Genomic DNA, 18039 nt, shown 5'->3' with positions numbered 1-18039 from the left:
TCCCACTCACAGCAACCCTAGAGACAAGAGATGGGAGCAGTAAATTTATTTAAAGCTAACTGGGTGATTTCCTTAGAACCTACAGCTTCCAAGCAGTGGGTGGGGGATTAGAACAGCCAACCTTTTGGTTGGTAACTGTAGCTCTTAACCACTGCACCATCAAGTCCCCGATTTGTTGTTGTTAGGTACTGTTGAGTTGGTTCGGACTCATAGCAACCCTATGTACAACAGAATGAAACACTGCCTGGTCCTGCTCCATGCCCACAATTGTTGTTATGCTTCAGCCCATTGTTGCAGCCACAGTGTAAGTCCATCTCCTTGAGGGTCTTCCTCTTTTTGGCTGACCTTCTACCAAGCTTGATGTCCTTCTCCAGGGACTGATCTCTTCTGACAACATGTCCAAAATATGTAAGATGTACTCTCACCATCCTTGCTTCCAAGGAGTATTCTGCTTGTACTTCTTCCAAGACAGATTTGTTCATTCTTTTGGCAGTCCATGGTATATTCAGTATTCTTCGCCAATACCACAATCCAAAGGTGTCAATTCTTCTTCTGTCTTCCTTATTCATTGCCCAGTTTTGGCATCCACATGATGTGACGGAAAATACCATGGCTTGCGTAAGCCGTGTCTTAGTCTTCAAGGTGACGTCTTTGCTTTTCAACACTTTAAAGAGGTATTTTGCAGCAGATTTGCCCAGTGCAATGCACCTTTTGATTTCTTAAGTGCTGCTTCCATGGGTTTTGATTGTGGATCCAAGTAAAATGAAATCCTTAACAACTTCAATTTTTTCTCTGTTTATCATGATGTTGCCTATTGGGCCAGTTGTGAGGATTTTTGTTTACTTTATGTTGAGGTGTGATGCATACTGAAGGCTGTGGTCTTTGATGTTCATCAGTAAGTGCTTCAAGTCCTCTTCACTTTTAGCGAGCAAGGTTGTGTCATCTGCATAACTCAGGCTGTTAATGAGTCTTCCTTCAATCCTGATGCCCCGTTCTTCTTCAAATAGTCCAGTTTCTCAGATTATTTACTCAGCATACAGATTGAATACGTTTGGTGAAACGATACAACCCTGACACACACCTTCCCTGACTTTAAATCACTCAGTATCACCTTGTTCTGTTCAAACGACTGCCTCTTGACCTATGAACAGGTTCCTCTGGAATTCCCATTCTTTGCAATGTTATCTATAATTTGTTAGGATCCACAGGAAGCACCAAATTTATTTAAAGCCTAGCGGTTAATTACTTAGAACATAAAAAAAAAAATCTCTTTTGTATGTCTGATTGTGTAGAAGTAGAAAAATTTCATGTAAGAAACTAAGTAGCAATTAGGTTGGGAAAAAAATGTATCCAAATTAGGAAGGAGGAAGTAAAACTATCCCTTTTGCAGGTGACATGATCCTATACACAGAAAACCCCAAATATTCTTCAAGAAAGCTATTAGAACTAATAAATGAATTCAGTAAAGTGGTTGGGTAGAAAGTCAATACCCCAAAATTAGTTGCGTTTCTATATGTCAGTAATGAATTATCTGAAAAGGAAATTAGGGAAACATTACCATTTACAGTAGTATTAAAAAAATAATAAATAAAGTACCTAAGAATAAATTTAACCAGGAAGGTGAAGGACTTGTACACAGAAAATTATAAAACATTACTAAAAGTAATTTAAGAAGACCTAAATAAATGCAAGGATATTTTGTGTTCATGGATTGGAAGGCTTAATATAGGTAAGACTACCAAAGCAATCTATAAATCCAATGCAATACCCATCAAAATTCCAACAGCCTTCTTTGCAGAAATTAAAAAGACAATCATCAGATTTCTATGGAACAGCAAGGGACTCTGAAAAACTCATTGCCATCTAGTCAATTATGACTCATAGTGTTTCTACGGATAGAGTAGAACTGCCCCATAGGGTTTCCAAAACAGTAGTCTTTACATAAGCAGACCGCTACATCTTTCTGCTGTGGAGCAGCTGGTGTGTTCAAAGCGCTGATGTTTCAGTCAGAGCCAAGTGCTTAACCACTGTGCCACCAGCAATTTTGAAAAAGAAAAATAAAGTAAAAGGACTCACTCTTCTTTCTTTTAAAACATACTACAAAGCTGCAGTAATTAAAACAGCCTGATACTGGTATAATAATAGACATATAGACCAAGGAAGTAGATTTGAAAGTCCAGAAATAAATCCATACACCTATGTCAATTGATTTCCAACAAGGGTGCTAAGTCCATTAAATGGGGAAGGAAGAGTTCTTCGATGAATGGTATTGGGAAAAGTGGATTTCCACATACAGAAGAAGGGCCAGAATCTATGCCTCACACCATTTACAAAAGCCAGTTCAAAATGGATCAAGGACATAAATGTGAAAACTAAAACCATGAAATTCTTTGAAGAAAGTGTAGGACTGAGGCTGTGGGACCTAGTGTTTAACAATAGGTTATCATATGTGATAAATCTCAAGCAGCAAAAGACAAATAGATGAATGCGACCTCATAAAAATTAAATGCTTTTGTACACCAAAGGACTTTATCAACAAAGTGAACAGATAACTTACAGATTGGGAGAAAATTTTTGGGGAACCATATATCGGATAAGGGCCTGATGTCCAAAATGGATTTAAAAAAACTTCAACTTAACAACAAAAAGACAAACAACCTAATCAAAAAATGGACAAAGGACTTGAACAGACAATTCACCGAAGAGGATATTCAAATGGACAACAAGCACATGAAAAGATGCTCAACATCATTACCATAAAAAAAAAAAATTTTTTTTTTTTTTTAAGGAAGACGCAAATCAGAGCCACAATAAATATCATCTTACCCCATTAGAACGGCATGACCAAAAAACCCCAGGAAACAACATGTGTTGATGAGGTTGTGGAGAAACTGGAGCCCTCGTCCATTGCTGATGGGAATATAAAATGGTGCAGCCACTGTGGAAAATAGTTTGACGGTGTCTCAAAAAGTTGAACGTAGAATTATCATTTAAAAAAAAAAAAGGCCATTGGGTTTATTTCTGCTCATAGCAACCCTATAGGACAGAGTAGAACTATCCCATAGGGTTTCCAAGAAATGGCTGGTGGATTTGAACTGCTGACCTTTTGGATAGCAGCCATACTCTCAACCACTGCACCGCAAGGGCTCCAAAATTACCATATGGCCCAGTAATCTCACCCAGAAGCGAAGGCAGGAATGCAAACAGAAACCTGTACACCAATGTTCATGTTGCACTTTTCACAATAGCCAAAAAGTTAAAACAACTGAAACATTCATCAACAGATGAATGGATAAGCAAAATGCGGTATACACATACAATGGAATACTATGCAGCCATAAGGAGAAATGAAGTTCTGATGCGTGCCACAACACGGGTGAACCTTGAACACATTATGAGGAGCAAATCGAGTCAGCTGCAGAAGGACAAATACTGTATGATCTCACTTATAAGAAATAAGCAAATATATAGAAACCAAAGATTATTAATGGTTACCAGAAGTGACAGGGAGGGGGAAAGGGGAAGTTTCTGTTTGGGGGCACTGAGTTTATGTTAATGGTGGTGGAATGTTTTGAAAAATGACACTGATAATGGTGGCACAACATGAAAAATATAACCAATTATCACTGAATTGTAAATGTGAAAGTTATGCTGACAGATGGTTTGGTGTGTATATTTTCACCACAATAAAAAAGAAGCAAATGATCAAAACTGCCACCTCAGATTTCTCAGTTTCCTCTTTTGTGTTCCATCTTTCTGAAGATAATGTATATTTTAAACAGGAAACTTGAGATCGCTGCAGAAAGTCTTCTGAGTCACATCTTTTAGCTTCATCAGAGCAGGTACTAAAGGCTTAATATATACTTGGCCTCTTGGAAAGAAGCCAGACCTCTGTGGTAACATCTCCAGGGAGAGTGACTTAAGAGCTCCTGGACCTCCTGATCACAGGGAGCCAGAAACGTGTGTGTGCGCACACAATGGTGAGAGGACAACCTCAAGAGAGAGGTGAGCACTCTTCTCGGTTCTAGAGAAGGTGGTGGGAGTGTAATGGAATGAGAAAACAGACATTGAGGTGTAAGGATGACTTTGGAAAAAGAAGACAGCTTTTCATGAAAGAATGGTGAAATCATAACAATTTCAGTATCAAAATGCATGTGGGACCAAGAGTCAGGGAAAGGTGAAAAAACGGAAAAAACAATACCACTCAGGCCTAGAAGTCTTTGAAAGTGTAGGAATTTGACCCTGTATAGAGGTGAGAAATTGAAGGCAAAATGATATTGGAGAAAGGCAGGAAATCACCTGGAGGATGTGAGATTCAAGGGGAAGGAGTAGGGAAGTAGAAAGTGCAGTTGACTCTGGGTGAGTTTTGCCTAAATTTGTCTTGGGCTCCAGGCTACTACCTGGTCATTTGTTCTGAGGGAATTTCTGTGGTTTCTTCTTGCTTTCAGTTTTTCTTTTTTAATTACTGTTTGCTCATAGTTTGGCCTCCGCACTGTTCTAACCTCCTTAGGAATCTTTTTTTCCGTGGCTCCCTGTTGGTGGGGATCATAACTCTGTGCATTTGTCCCTCTAATCTGACAGAGAGAGAAGTCTGGTGGCATCGGGTGAAGGTCTGGCCTACTGCTGTGGTTTCCCTCTCGCTTCTCAGTGCCTGTTTCATTGTGAGCTGTTTGGGTAAGTTCTTGGCCAAAAAGTAGCTGTCTCTTGTTTCTTTTCTCAATCACACTTTATAAAGATTCCCAGAAAACGTAGTTCCTCCTTTCCTCCAGCCATAAAATGGCAACCCTTATTGGGAATGCCGTGCTTTTTGTGATGTAAGTTATTATTATTAATCATTTTGGTTAACTGATTATCCTTCTAGGTTTACTTTGCCTGGTCCTAGCTGCATTTTCTCAATTGTGATCATGACCTCATCTCTCTGTGTGCCAGTTGTAGCACCATCTATTGTGGATTGAATTGTGTCCCCCTAAAACGTGTGCTGTAAATCCTAACCCCTATTCTTGAGGAGCCCTAGTGGCACAGTGGTTAAGAACTTGGCTGCTAAATGAAAGGACAGCGGTTTGAAACCACCAGCTGCTCTGCAGGAGAAAGATGTGGTAGTCTGCTTCCACAAAGATGAACGAACAGTCTTAGGAAAACTTATAGGCAGTTCTACTCTGTCCTATAGGGTGTTTTTTCTTTTTTAAATTGAGAATATAAGTAACATTCCTCTTATGATTTCAAAACTCTAAGTTTTTGATCGTCATGTAGGAGTCTCCCCAACATGAGAAGGAATAAATGAAATAAATGATATCATTCCTCTCCCTTTGCCAGGTTTTGTATCTTGGAGAAGCCTCAGAGATTTCTGTATCCTCCTTTCTACCATTTGGTTGTCCTAACATGCTCTAGCCTCTGATATTTTAAAGATAAATAGAAATCTGTGAGGAAGTCACTACATAAAACTTCCTGTGTCAAATGAAAACATGTTGGTGATACAGTCTGCGGTCTCCTTCAGGTTATAAACATCTCACAGGGTTCAGAAATGGAATCATCACTGAAGTTAAATTTTACTTTTTATGGTCAAGGGCAAGAGACAAAGGGATTTAAGGATGGTTAATTACTTTATTCAATTATTTAAGAGCAAAAAAGACATGCAGGAACTAAATTAAGAGGAAGACAGAGGAGTTTGTGTTCAGTCTCAAAATCAGAATGGTGAAATAAACCAGTGGAAACTTGAGTAAGGATCAGAAAAAGATCTATTCTTGCTCCATGTGCATGCCAATGAAAAGAAACCATTTTTAGTGAAAGATGTCTAAATGTCTCCAAAAGGCTAGGTCTCAGTTTTAATTTTACCCATGTAGTTTTCAGCACTTTCAGTAGTCAGAAAATTCAGAAATATCAAAAGATCTGTAATCTTTTAGGATTAATAGAGTTAAGAAGCTGTTAGGAATATTTATTTATGTGCAGGTCACTATTCTAGGTGCTGGATACACAGTGTGAATACAAGTTCCTTCCCTGGTATCTTAGTCATCTAGTGCTGTTGTAACAGAAATAACACAAGTGGGTGGCCTTAGCAAAGAGAAATTTATTTTCTCACTCTCTCACTAAACTTACTGCCGTCTAGTCGATTCTAGTAGGCTACAAAGACAAATTCAGGTTGTTAGCTCCAGGGTAAGGCTTTCTCTTTCTGTTGGCTCTGGAGAAAGGTCCTTGTCATCAATCTTCCCCTGGTCAAGGAGCTTCTTAGCTCAGGAACCCTGGGTCTAAAGGACTTGCTATTTTCCTGGCTCTTGTTTCTTGGTGGTGTGAGGTCTCCGTGTCTCTCTGCTCGATTCTTTCTTTTATATCTCAAAAGAGATTGGCTTAAAACACTATCTAGTCTTGTAGATCTCATCAATATAACTGCCACTAATCCATCTCACTAACATCATAGTGATAGGATTTACAACACATAGGGAAATCACACCAGATGACAAAATGATAATCATACAATACTGGGAACCATGGCCTAGCAAAGTCGACAGATATTTTTGGGGACACAATTTAATCCATGACACCTGAACTTGATAGTTTATATTCTAGTAGAGGGAGATCAAGATATATATGTAAACTTATAAAAAAAATAAGATAAATGAAAATGAGAAAGCAGGATTAACAGAATGTTTTTTACTGAGCTTTCACAGAAAGAAGCATGAGCTGGGTGTGGGGTTAAGCCAGTGTGGGTAAAGAGGGGCGGGAGAGAAAGACAGGTGTAGACTTTGTAAGAGCATTAGGCTCTATAGCCCAGCACAGACACACTAAAAACAATGAGAACTAACCCTTCTTCCTCTTTTCCAGTGAATCGTGATAATTCTGTGTATACCAAAATTGGCAAAAAGCTGTTTAAACTACAAGACCACCAAGAATATCATTCACGTTTGACCTGCTTCAACGAAGGAAAGGGGCTAAAAGGTACACAGCGAGCACTAAGACTTCCTTTCCTAGTAACCAATTCCTAGTCCAATATTTTATATCTTCAGCACTGAAACTTTTGAACTTCAGGCTGGTTTAAACTAAAACCCATTTTCAACTTATAGCGACCCTATAGGGCAGAGTAGAACTTCCCCATAGGGTTTTGAAGGCTGTAATCTTTATGGGAGCAGAATGCCACATCTGGAACACATCATGCTCATTCATTTATGTATTCTTTCTGTGCTTGTATGCTACAATAGCAAAGTTGAACAGTTGTGACAGAGACCATATGGCTCACAAAGTCTAAATATTTACTATCTGACCCTTTACATGAAAAGTTTGTCAGCCAATTTAGAGTGAAATGATCTGGGGATTATTAAATATACCAGTAAATGAACTCAGCTTTAGAAAATCTTTGGGAATCATTAATGGAACCTAAGCTTAGTGAGTCTTATAGTTTTTTATGAGGTGTATTTGAGGGCACTGGGTACTGGGTGGGATTCACCCTTAATTTTTTTGTTGTTGCTCTATGTTTATTCTGGAAGATTGGCACTGCTGCCCAACCCCCTGGAGTCCATTTCAGTCCAGCTGCTACTTTATTTCTACTGAATTGAAAAATTGGACTGATAGTGAGAAGAACTGCTCTGAGATGGGGGCCCATCTGATGACGATCAGCACTAAGGATGAGCAGGTACTTTCCTATAGAAGAAGTGGTCAACGAGCCTTGCTTCTTCTCTTGGTTTAGGAGAAGAATCTTTTTCATTTGTTTGTTTGTTTTATTGCCCTGAAATTTGGCACATGCGACAGGTATTTGAATAAAACAAATTCTTGAGCAAATCCAGGCAAACGAAATGGTGAATTTGAGATGGGAGTGGGAAAACGGTAAAGGCCCTTCTTGAGGTATCCTCTACATCTCTTATTTCCTTTTCAGTATTTTCTATCTCTCTGTATTTGAATAGTTTCTTTTTTCCAATTCACTAATCCTTTCTTATCAGTATTTATTCTGCTATTGCATCTATTCACTGAGTTCTAATTTCAGTTATTGTATTTTTAATTCTAAAATATCTCTTGGTTTTTTCTTCAAATGTGCTGTGTCAAATTTTATAATGTTCGATTTCTGATCAAGCTTGCTTTTTGTCTCCTTGAACGTAATAAGCTCATGGCTTTACAGTCTGTCCCAGATAATTGAAATATCTGGAATCCCTTTATGCTTGTTTTTACTGTTCCTCTTGACATTGTGTGCACAATTATCTTTCATTCTGTGTTGATACTGCATTTGGAAATTTTATAGAAATAATTAGAGGCTTAGAGTATTATCCTGCTATATGCCTTGGCCCGAGAAATCTTACATTACAATAACACAAACTGAGGGCTTGAAATTTCTATACAGTTCACATGATTTCAAGACAGACTCTAATCTGTGTTATGTCTGGTGTACTGTCTAGTCACTCTGACCCCTTTTCTGGGCCCTGGGCTCTAACTTTTATCTCCCAGCCCTGTGGAGTTGCTAAAAGTGCTGTCCTATCCCTCAACTGCCTCTTCTAGATCAATAAAATTTCCCTGAGCAAAAATGGCCATAAATTCCAGGCTTATCTCTCTGAATTTCCATTTTCTTTTGGATCTTTGCTTGATAAGTTCTCACTGTTTTGTGAGCTCTTTGAGACATTAAGTTTTTTCATATTACATCCAGCTTATTTTCTTGACTTCAACAGGAAGTTTAATCCAAAATTACTTAGTCCACCATTATTGGAAGTGGAAGTCCTACTACATTCAACAAACAACATTGATAACAACCATTTATATGAAAATGCTTAGGAATAATTAACTGCTTCACAGGGAAGAGATACTATGGAAAGTAGAGAAAAAAATTAAATTGCAAAGATCTGCAGTCAAGAATTAATATGTATGTGAAGATAAAGCATCCCTGACATTTTCCAAGTAAAACTAATCTTGCAAAACTCGATTATACACCTCAGGGCTTTTAAAGGGTGGCACCCCTGATTATCATCTTCCCTGCTAGAACTATTAACGGAAAAAATTAAAAAGCGTAAAACAGGGAAAATTAAAAAAAAAAAAAACTGTAATTAATGATGGAGTTCAAATGGGAGGATGTAAATCAGTGTGACCTCAGAACCACCCTGTCTTATTGACCCACTGGATGATGATTGGCTCACACTGAGGACAGGGATGATGACGGAAAAGCAAATGAGGTCTCTTGCCCTCTGCGAGCAGGCTTTCCCCCAAGTTATAATTCTGCAATGTATCAAGCATGCCCAGCTAGTTTTTACCAGTTTTTTCATATGAAGCACTTCTCTTCCCCTGGGCATGAGTAAAGGGCACAGAGTAGACTAAGGATATTCTAACTGAACTCCCTTTGCAAGGAGAAAATTTTAGGACAGGGAAAGTTCCCCATTAGCATGTACGGCCTTGAAGAATCCTGTGGTTTAGCAAAGGAATAGGAAATGAGAATTCTTTAGGATCGTGGATAGAATTTGCTCCCATATGTTCTGAACATCACGTTCACAACTGATGTCTTTGATCCTGCCCTATTCAGCCAGGGAAGGACCTGTGTTCCTGGGCAGGCACCCCATGTGGCTGTTCCTGGTGGCTCCTTTCATTTTCTTCTCTTCTAAGGCCACAAAGAATTCAGTACAACCTAAATAACTATAAAAGCTGTGAGTCCTTTCTTTCCTCCCCTCAGCAATTCATCAACCAGAAGCTGGATGGAAATTTTGCTTACTATGTGGGGCTGTCAGACCCAGAGGGGAAGCACCAGTGGCAATGGGTTGATCGGTCACCATACAACGAAAGTGTTTCGTGAGTATAGAATTAGATCAAGCAATCTTGGGTCCTGGACTGTAATTACTAGAGTTTTAGGGTGTTTCAGCTACCAGCTCTTAAACAGGCAAAAAACCCAGAACACTTTTTTTTAATTCTATTTGACACCAAAGTCTGTGCTTTTAGCCATATTTATATCTCTAAATAAAAATTTTATATTATGTCAATTAAGATCATAATCAGTTAATGTTTTCATAAAACAAGAATGCTAGACTCTGATCATCTTGTAATAACTCATATTTACATAGTTCTTTATAAACTTTAAAGTACTTTAGTATACATTACCACCTTTTATCCTCATATCAACTGTGTTAAATGCATACGGGTATTACTCTAGTCCCCATTTTTTAGATAGGAAAACTGAGAATCAGGAAAATTAAATTACTTGCCCAAGATGACAGGGGGTAAGTAGCAGATCCAGAGATCTTCACTAGTTCTTCAGACTTCAACAGCAGTGCATAAAGGATTCATTATACTTACACTTGGGACAAGGAGGAAATCTTTTCATCACTTTAGGAAGCCCCATGGAATTGGCAGTCCCGTGGGAAGAGGAGACATGGATGAACAAGTAGACGGGAGCCTCTGGGGTAGATGCCGGGAGGATGTTTAATGAGTCCTGAGTTGTTTAAGGTGGCAGAATATGGGGGTTTTTTGGGGACAATTTTTAAGGGAAATGTCAGAGGCACAGATGGAGAAGAAGCTGCTTGAGGGTTTTACAAAAGGAGGCATCATGAGAAGTGGGGAAGGAATGATTGGACTTGCCTGACTTGACTCCACATTGTTCAACCCCAGCTCTCACAGTCTCTAACCCTTTTCAAAGCACAGTTTGAGGAAATAACCTCATGCTTTTTCTCCTTTCCAGATTCTGGCATCATGGTGAACCCAACACGCATGATGAGCGTTGTGTTATCATAAATTTTCGTGATGAAAACTGGGGCTGGAACGATGCCTCTTGTGGCGAAACTCAAAGGTCAATTTGCGAGATGACAAAGATCTACTTATGAATGGAATATTCTCCAGGGACATGTGGTAGGATTGACATCCACCGTGAAAGGAATAGCTAATTTGCTTTTTGATTATGTGTATCTTGTGTTTAAGGGATGTCCACAGAAATTTTCAGTAGGCTGTCACCTTTTCCACTTGTGATAGAATCAGTTCACACATTCATTCATTTATGCACTCGTAATTGGAGAGCCCTTTTGCAGACACAGGGAGGGAGCATGAGACTTCTCTCCTAATTTCTGTTTGACTAGGAATGGGTTAGGTACTGATATCAGTATTTGATGTGGATCCTCCCAATATCTGGCTTGTTCTTTTTATGGTTTGGTCAAAAGTATTCTCCATTTCTCTCAGACAGATTCATTACTTTTAACTGAAAACATACTATGTAGCAGGAAGAATTCAGTACCCATCCATAGGAAAGTAAGATTCTAGCTTTAGTCCAATATATTATTTGGGCTCTTAACTTTCTCTGCTCAGTCTTGAGCTTGCAAATTTTTTCTTTGCTTTATAGTTTCACAGAAATGCATAGTTTTTATGAATGAATTGTCACCCAAAATGGCCCCTGGTTTGTTTTTACCCCTCTGCTTTATAACTCCGCTGCCATTGAGTCAATTCTGACTCATAGCAACCCCAAGATTTCCAAGGGATACGGAAGCAGACTGCCACATCTTTCTCCCACGAAGTGGCTGTTGGGTTTGAATTGATGACTTTTTGGATAGCAGCCGAGCACTTCTAACTGTTGAGCCAGTAGAGCTCCTTCTTTTTGCTAAAGTTTGTACAAATTATCCTATTTCTACAACAATATAAAAATATATCATATTTATATATAAAGAAAGCTGCCATTGAGTCAACACCGACTCATGGTGACCCCATGTGTGTCAGAGTAGAACTGTACTCCATAGGGTTTTTAATGACTGATTTTTCAAAGTAGATTGCCAGGCCTTTCTTCTGAGGAGATTCTGGGTGGACTTGAAGCTCCAACCTTTTGGTTATTAGCCAAATGCATTAACCATTTGAACAGGCCAGGTACTCCATATTTATAATACTACTTGTAATTCATGGCTGTGGCACGGTGATTACAATTGATTATGATAAAAACTGGTTCCATCCATGGCTTTACTTGCATAGATTTTTGCACTAGGTGCTGAGATTATGCCCCAATCATCTTGAGGCATGTTTGCAGCCACGCATTTCCTGACTATACATTAAGATTGGTTATTTTTCTAGGTCTGAGCTGAACCACTGTATGTAGAATTTACTAGTTTAACTCTCAGAGAACTACTTATACACAATTCCTCTCACTTGTCCATCTGCATGAGAAGTTTTAAGTCTTGCTGCACACTATGTTCACAATCCTGGGAGCTTTTAAAAAAAAAGACCTCACCTTTGGCATCTGTATTATTTCAAGTTCTTCAAAATTAGGAATCTCTGGTCTACATTTACAATAAAAGGGAAACCAAAGTTTAAAAAGTTTCTCCTATGGAGTATTATTTTATGCCTGAGCTCAGACCTGTGAGGTAAACGCCTCCCCAACAGATATGGTGGGACTACATTTGGTAACTGTATTAGTTTCCTGTTGCCCCTATAACAAATTACCACAAGCATAAAACTTAAAAAAAAAAAAAAAAAAGTGGCTTAAAACAACACAAATTTATTCTTTTACAGTTATGGAGGACAAATGCCTGAAATCACTTTCATGGGCTAAATTCTGGGTGTCAGCAGGGCTGGTTCCTTCTGGGGGCTCTAGAGAAGAATTCATTTCCTTGCTTCTAGCTGCCACCTGTATTTCTTGGCCGTGACCTTGTCCTCCATCTTCAAAGCGTTGTTGTTAGTTGCCATCAAGTCCTTTCAACTCGTGGCAGAGTGGAAACCACAGGGTTTTCTTGGCTGTAATCTTAAGGGAAGCAGATTGTCAGGCCTTTTCTTCATAGTACTGCTGGGTGGGTTCGAACCACCAACCTTTAGGTTAGCAATGGAATGTAAAATATTTGTACCACCCAGGGACCTTCAAAGGATCCCTGGTGTCACATGGTTAAACAGCTGACTGCTAACTGAAAGGTCAGTGGTTGGAACCCACTCGCTCAGAGGTAGAAAAATGTGATTGTTTGCTTCTGTAAAGATTACAGCCTTAGAAACCCTATGGGGCAGCTCTGTTCTGTTCTATAGGGTCGCAGTGAGTCAGAATCAACTCGTCGGCAATGGGTTTTGGTTTTATAGTAAAACCCAAAACCAAACCCTTTGCTGTTGAGTCAATTCCAACTCATAGCAACCCTATCAGGCGGAGTAGAACTGTCCCATAGAGTTTCCAAGGAGCACCTGGTAGATTCAAACTGCTGACCTTCTTGGTCAGCTATTAACCACTATGCCACCAGAGTTTTATAACAGTTTGTAAGAAATGTTTTGTGTACCCTTGCTAGTGAATAAATGCCAAATAATCTGAGTGTGGCTCAGAATTTGGTCTGAGTCTTGATCTCCACGTAAGCTGGTAGAATGAAGTGAGCTAACCCTCAGACTTTTCATGGCTACCTTTATATGGTGTTGTTATTGTTAGGTGCCGTCGAGTTGGTTCCGACTCATAGTGACCCCATGCACAACAGAATGAAACACTGGCCGGTCCTGCGCCATCCTTACAGTTGTTGTTATGTTTGAGCCCATTGTTGCAGCCGCTGTGTCAGTCCATCTTGTTGAGGATCTTTCTCTTCTCCGCTGACCCTGTACTCTGCCAAGCATGATGTCCTTCTCCAGGGACTGATCCCTCCTGACAACACGTCCAAAGTATGTAAGACGCAGTCTCGCCATCCTTGCTTCTAAGGAGCACTCTTGTTGTACTTCTTCCAAGACAGACTTGTTTGTTCTTTTGGCAGTCCATGGTATATTCAATATTCTTCGCCAACACCACAATTCAAAGGCGTCAATTCTTCTTCGATCTTTCTTATTCATTGCTCAGCTTTCACATGCACATAACGCAATTGAAAATACCATGGCTTGAGTCAGGCGCACCTTAGTCTTCAAGGTGACATCTTTGCTCTTCAACACTTTGAAGAGGTCCTTTCCAGCAGATTTGGCCAATGCAATGTGTCTTTTGATTCTTGACTGCTGCTTCCACGAATGTTGACTGTGGATCCAAGTAAAATGAAATCCTTGACAACTTCAATCTTTTCTCCGTTTATCATGTTGTTTTTTGGTCCAGCTGTGAGGATTTTTGTTTTCTTTATGTTGAGGTGGAATCCATACTGAAGGCTGTGGTTTTTGATCTTCATTAGTAAATGTTTCAAGTCCTCTTCACTTTCAGCAAGCAAGGTTGTGTCATCTGCATAACACAGGTTGTTAATGAGCCTTCTTCCCATCCTGATGCCCCATTCACCTTCATATAGTCCAGTTTCTCCGATTATTTGCTCAGACTTCAAAAAATGTTTCTAGACATTGCCAAATATCCCTTGAGGGGACAAAAGTGTTCTCAGTTGAGGACCACTGATTTATATGTATGGTTTCCCATGTTAGTTTTCTATTGTTTCTATAACAAATCACTACAAACTTAGTGGCTTCAAACAATACAAATTTATTATCTTACCGTTCTGCAGGTTTAGAAGTCCTACAAGGATTTTACTAGCTAAAATCAAGGTGGTGACAGGGCTGTGTTCCCTAGGGGAGAATTGGTTTCCTTGCCTTTTCCAGCTTCCTTGATTTGTGCCCACTTCCTCCAGCTTGAAAGCTAGCAAAGGTGAGTCCGGTCCTCACATCTCACATTACTTTTTCTTCCGCAGTACAAACCTTCCTCTCCTTTTCTGCCTCCCTCTTCTGCTTTCAAATACCCTTCTGATTACATTGGGCCCACCCACATAATCCAGGATAATCTTAAAGACAGCTGATTAGCAACTTTAATTCCATCTATACCCTTTTTTTTATACCCTTAATGTCCATCTGCCACATAACCTCATATATTTACAGATTCCAGGAATGAGGATATGGACATCTTTTGCTGTTAGCTGCCTTACAATCAGCCCCCAACTCACAGCAACTCCATGCACAATAAAATGAAATGCTGCCTGGTTCTGTACCATCTCCATGATCAGTTGTGGACTGGACCATTGTGATCCATAGGGTTTTCATTGGCTGATTTTCAGAAGTAGATCTCTAACCAAAACCAAACCCAAACCCATTACAGTTGTTTTCCCTTCTAGTCTGTGGATTTATGTGCCTTTGATTGAAGAGTATGAAATCTCTTTCCTAGTGACACGGAAAGTCTAGCTGGTCCTCTAAAAAATATGCTGATAGATGCCAGATGAGAGATAATTTCCCCCTTCTCATTTTGTGTATCTTGATATTCTATGGCATGTAAAACGCTATAAGGATCTTCTCATCTTTTTTTTTTAATTCCCATTTTGTATAGAATAACCCAGTTGCCATTGAGTTGATTCTGACTCATAGTGACTCCATAGGACAGAGTAGAACTGCCTCATAGGGTTTCCAAGGGTCAGCTGGTGGATTTGAACTACTGACCTTGGGTTAGCTGCCAAGCTCTTAAGCACTGTGCCACCAGAGTTCCTTGTATATGATTGTGCTGAAAATTTTTTAGAGTCCTAAAATGCAATTTTTTAAAATTCCTCAAGGGTTCTGGGGGTATTTATACTTCCATTCTAGGCATCAATTGAGCGGGATCATAGCAATTTTTTTAAAGTCCTGTCCTTTCATAAGGTGGTGCAAACAGTCAGAGCTTGACCGCTAACTCAGAGGTTGGCGATTTGAACCCACGCAGCAGCACCATGGAAGAAAGGCATGACTATCTACTTCTGTAGAAATTACAGCCACGAAAACCCTATGGAGCTATTCCATTCTGTAACACATTGGGGTAGCCATGAGTTGGAATTGACTTGACGGCAACAGGTTTGACTTTCTGGTTTGTTTTTTTATGTTTTTCACACAAAAATATAGTGTGGAATTTGGTAGGTATAGAAATGTCCTTTGTTCCCTTGATAACCCCAGATCTGTAAAGTATTTCACGGGCAAATAACTCTAATGTATCATATTACATCATGTGCTTGCAACTGTGACTTCAGCGCTCATTGGGCCATGACTTCTCAAGCCTGCACCCCATGACCATCTTCCAAGCCTTCAGTTTCCATCGAGTTGATTCTGACTCACAGTGACCATGGGTGTCAGAGTAGAACTTCTCCATAAAGTTTTCAATGGCTGATTTTTCTGAAGTAGATCACTAGGAAATTCTTTTAAGGTACCTCTGCATAGACTTGAATCACCAACCTTTTGGTTAACAGCCAAACACATTAACTGTTTGCACTACGCAGAGACTCCCTTCCAAGCCTAAACATCCATTTTCATAAACTGTAGCTGCTGGTGAATAAAACAGTCATCAGAGCATAACTGTACTGGATAAGCTGGACCTGATAGAATGCAAGGACAGTGCAATTAATTACTTTTGTGTGTGGCCTTTCTAGCATGGTCTTGTAACTTCCACCCAGGTGATTGTGTGATAGGGTAATTGTGGGGGATTGGTCAGTTTTGCTTTAAAAGAGAGCCAATTTTCAGAGCAGAGAGGAGAAGCCCATCACCAAGGAAGGAGAGACTAGCAGGAGAGATCCAGCAGCAGAGAGCTGGCAGCAAGAGACGGCGTGGTGGGCTTCCTGGCCCACAGAGAGAGAAAGTTGAGTGCTTTTGGGCAGAGACTGAGGGCCAGGGAGAGGCGTGCCTGGGAACACTGCTGGGAAGAGGCTATCCTGATAGAAGAACTGTATCTTGAATGTCCCTGAGCCTGAACTGTAACTGTTACTTCCTTAATAAACCTCATAACTGTGAGTACGGTCTGTGAGTTCTGTGTGAATTATCGAACCCAGTAGAGAGTGCTGTGGGAGGGACGATTGGCAACAGAATTGGTAAAGGTGGTAGAGAGGGGAGGCATGTCTGACCCTGGCCTCATTGGAATCAGTCTTGGGCTGTTGATCTTGATTCTCCTTCCCCCTTGTGAAGTTGGAGGAGGTCAGACGTTGCCCCCATGCCAAAATAGTTCCTTTCTATACCTAAATGAAAACTTGGGAAGATTCAGAACTTTTCTAGTCTCTCTCTTTCATTAATGAGTTAATTACTTTTATCTAAACACAGGTAGTCCTCAACCTACAACGGGGTTCCCTTCTGATGACTCTGTTGTAAGTCGGTTCTGACATAAGTCGAATATCTCTTTTTACTTTTCATTATTATTGCCTTTTGTTATCAGTATCTTTATAACCCCAATCTTTGAATATCTCGAGTTAACATCTGAGAACGGTAACATCAGCAAATTAAGTGCTGCGACATTGTATGTAGTACATATTACTAATGAATAAGATGTAAAAAAAAAAAAAAAAAGATGGTCATAAGTGTGGTTCATCGTAAGTTTGATCTACAGCAAAGCTTTACTCTCTAATTTTCTTAAAAGTGTCTCTACTTTCCCACTGCTCAGAGAGGTTAGGGTGTGACGTGGACTAGAGAAAAAGAACAAAGTCTTACATTCTGAGAGATTTTAATCTGACATTAGTACCCTATAGATATGACAGATATCTAAATGTTTTACCTGGGATATTTTTTGTCAGTTCTTCAGAAATCCTCCTTTAGGAACCTCTTATATACAATTCCTTGATGAGGTCATGCCTCTTGTGACTGGCTACTTAGGGCTCATACTTCAACCAATGGCTTCCAGACTCTATTGAGGACACCTTGACTTTGCAGCTGTTTCAAGGTTAATTCAAGTCTAACTTCCTTCTGAGGAGGTCATATCTACCCAGCAGGGAATTAACTCATGTGTCCTGTCAAAAATAAACAATTCGGAACATCATTAACAGACTGTAATGCAGGTTTAATAGACGACTTTAAAGTTGGGCAGCATGTTATTATCCAGTAAATCAGTGCTCCGAGTAATTAAGATTTTCAGGGTACTTATATATGATTTCATCAGGAACTTTGAACAAAAAAATTTTTGATTGGTTGATGATTATGTCAGAATACATAAATCTTATAGGAGAGGAGTATGTGCTCAAACATTATAAAGAACAGAAAAATAGAAATCTTGCTAAGACAATCATAGTAATACAGAGGTCCCCAGGCTGCAGAAAATTCCACTGCAGCTTGTTTGGCCAGCCTCACCATTTCCAGTTCCACTGTTTGGCCAACTTCGAAATCTGCATCAGAATTGCAGTTCCTTTTTTGGCCTGCCCCTGAAAATCCTGGCACCTGTGTGGTATGATTAAGAATGTTGCTGACATAACTTGTATGAGCTCCCTA

General features: G+C 39.6%; 1 protein-coding gene across 1 annotated transcript; it reads left to right on the top strand.

Moving 5' to 3' along the window:
• Positions 1-3519: 3519 nt before the first annotated feature.
• Positions 3520-11907, top strand: LOC100655828 (C-type lectin domain family 4 member C). Its single transcript, XM_003410805.3, has 6 exons — positions 3520-4005; positions 4582-4674; positions 6817-6930; positions 7476-7621; positions 9632-9747; positions 10631-11907. The coding sequence occupies exons 1-6, from the start codon at positions 3978-3980 to the stop codon at positions 10770-10772; spliced, it is 639 nt and encodes a 212-aa protein (XP_003410853.1). The 5' UTR covers positions 3520-3977; the 3' UTR covers positions 10773-11907.
• Positions 11908-18039: the final 6132 nt, after the last annotated feature.

This window comes from Loxodonta africana, chromosome 4 (assembly GCF_030014295.1).
Source record: "Loxodonta africana isolate mLoxAfr1 chromosome 4, mLoxAfr1.hap2, whole genome shotgun sequence".
NCBI classification, from domain to species: Eukaryota; Metazoa; Chordata; class Mammalia; order Proboscidea; family Elephantidae; genus Loxodonta; species Loxodonta africana.
This window is presented reverse-complemented; position numbering and strand designations above follow the sequence as displayed.

Coding starts and splice junctions, on each gene's coding strand:
- LOC100655828 (XM_003410805.3), top strand. CDS start 3,978: ATGGTGAGAGGACAACCTCAAGAGAGAG. Junction 4,675..6,816: donor TTTCATTGTGAGCTGTTTGG/GTAAGTTCTTGG, acceptor CCTCTTTTCCAG/TGAATCGTGATAATTCTGTG. Junction 6,931..7,475: donor CGAAGGAAAGGGGCTAAAAG/GTACACAGCGAG, acceptor TTATTCTGGAAG/ATTGGCACTGCTGCCCAACC.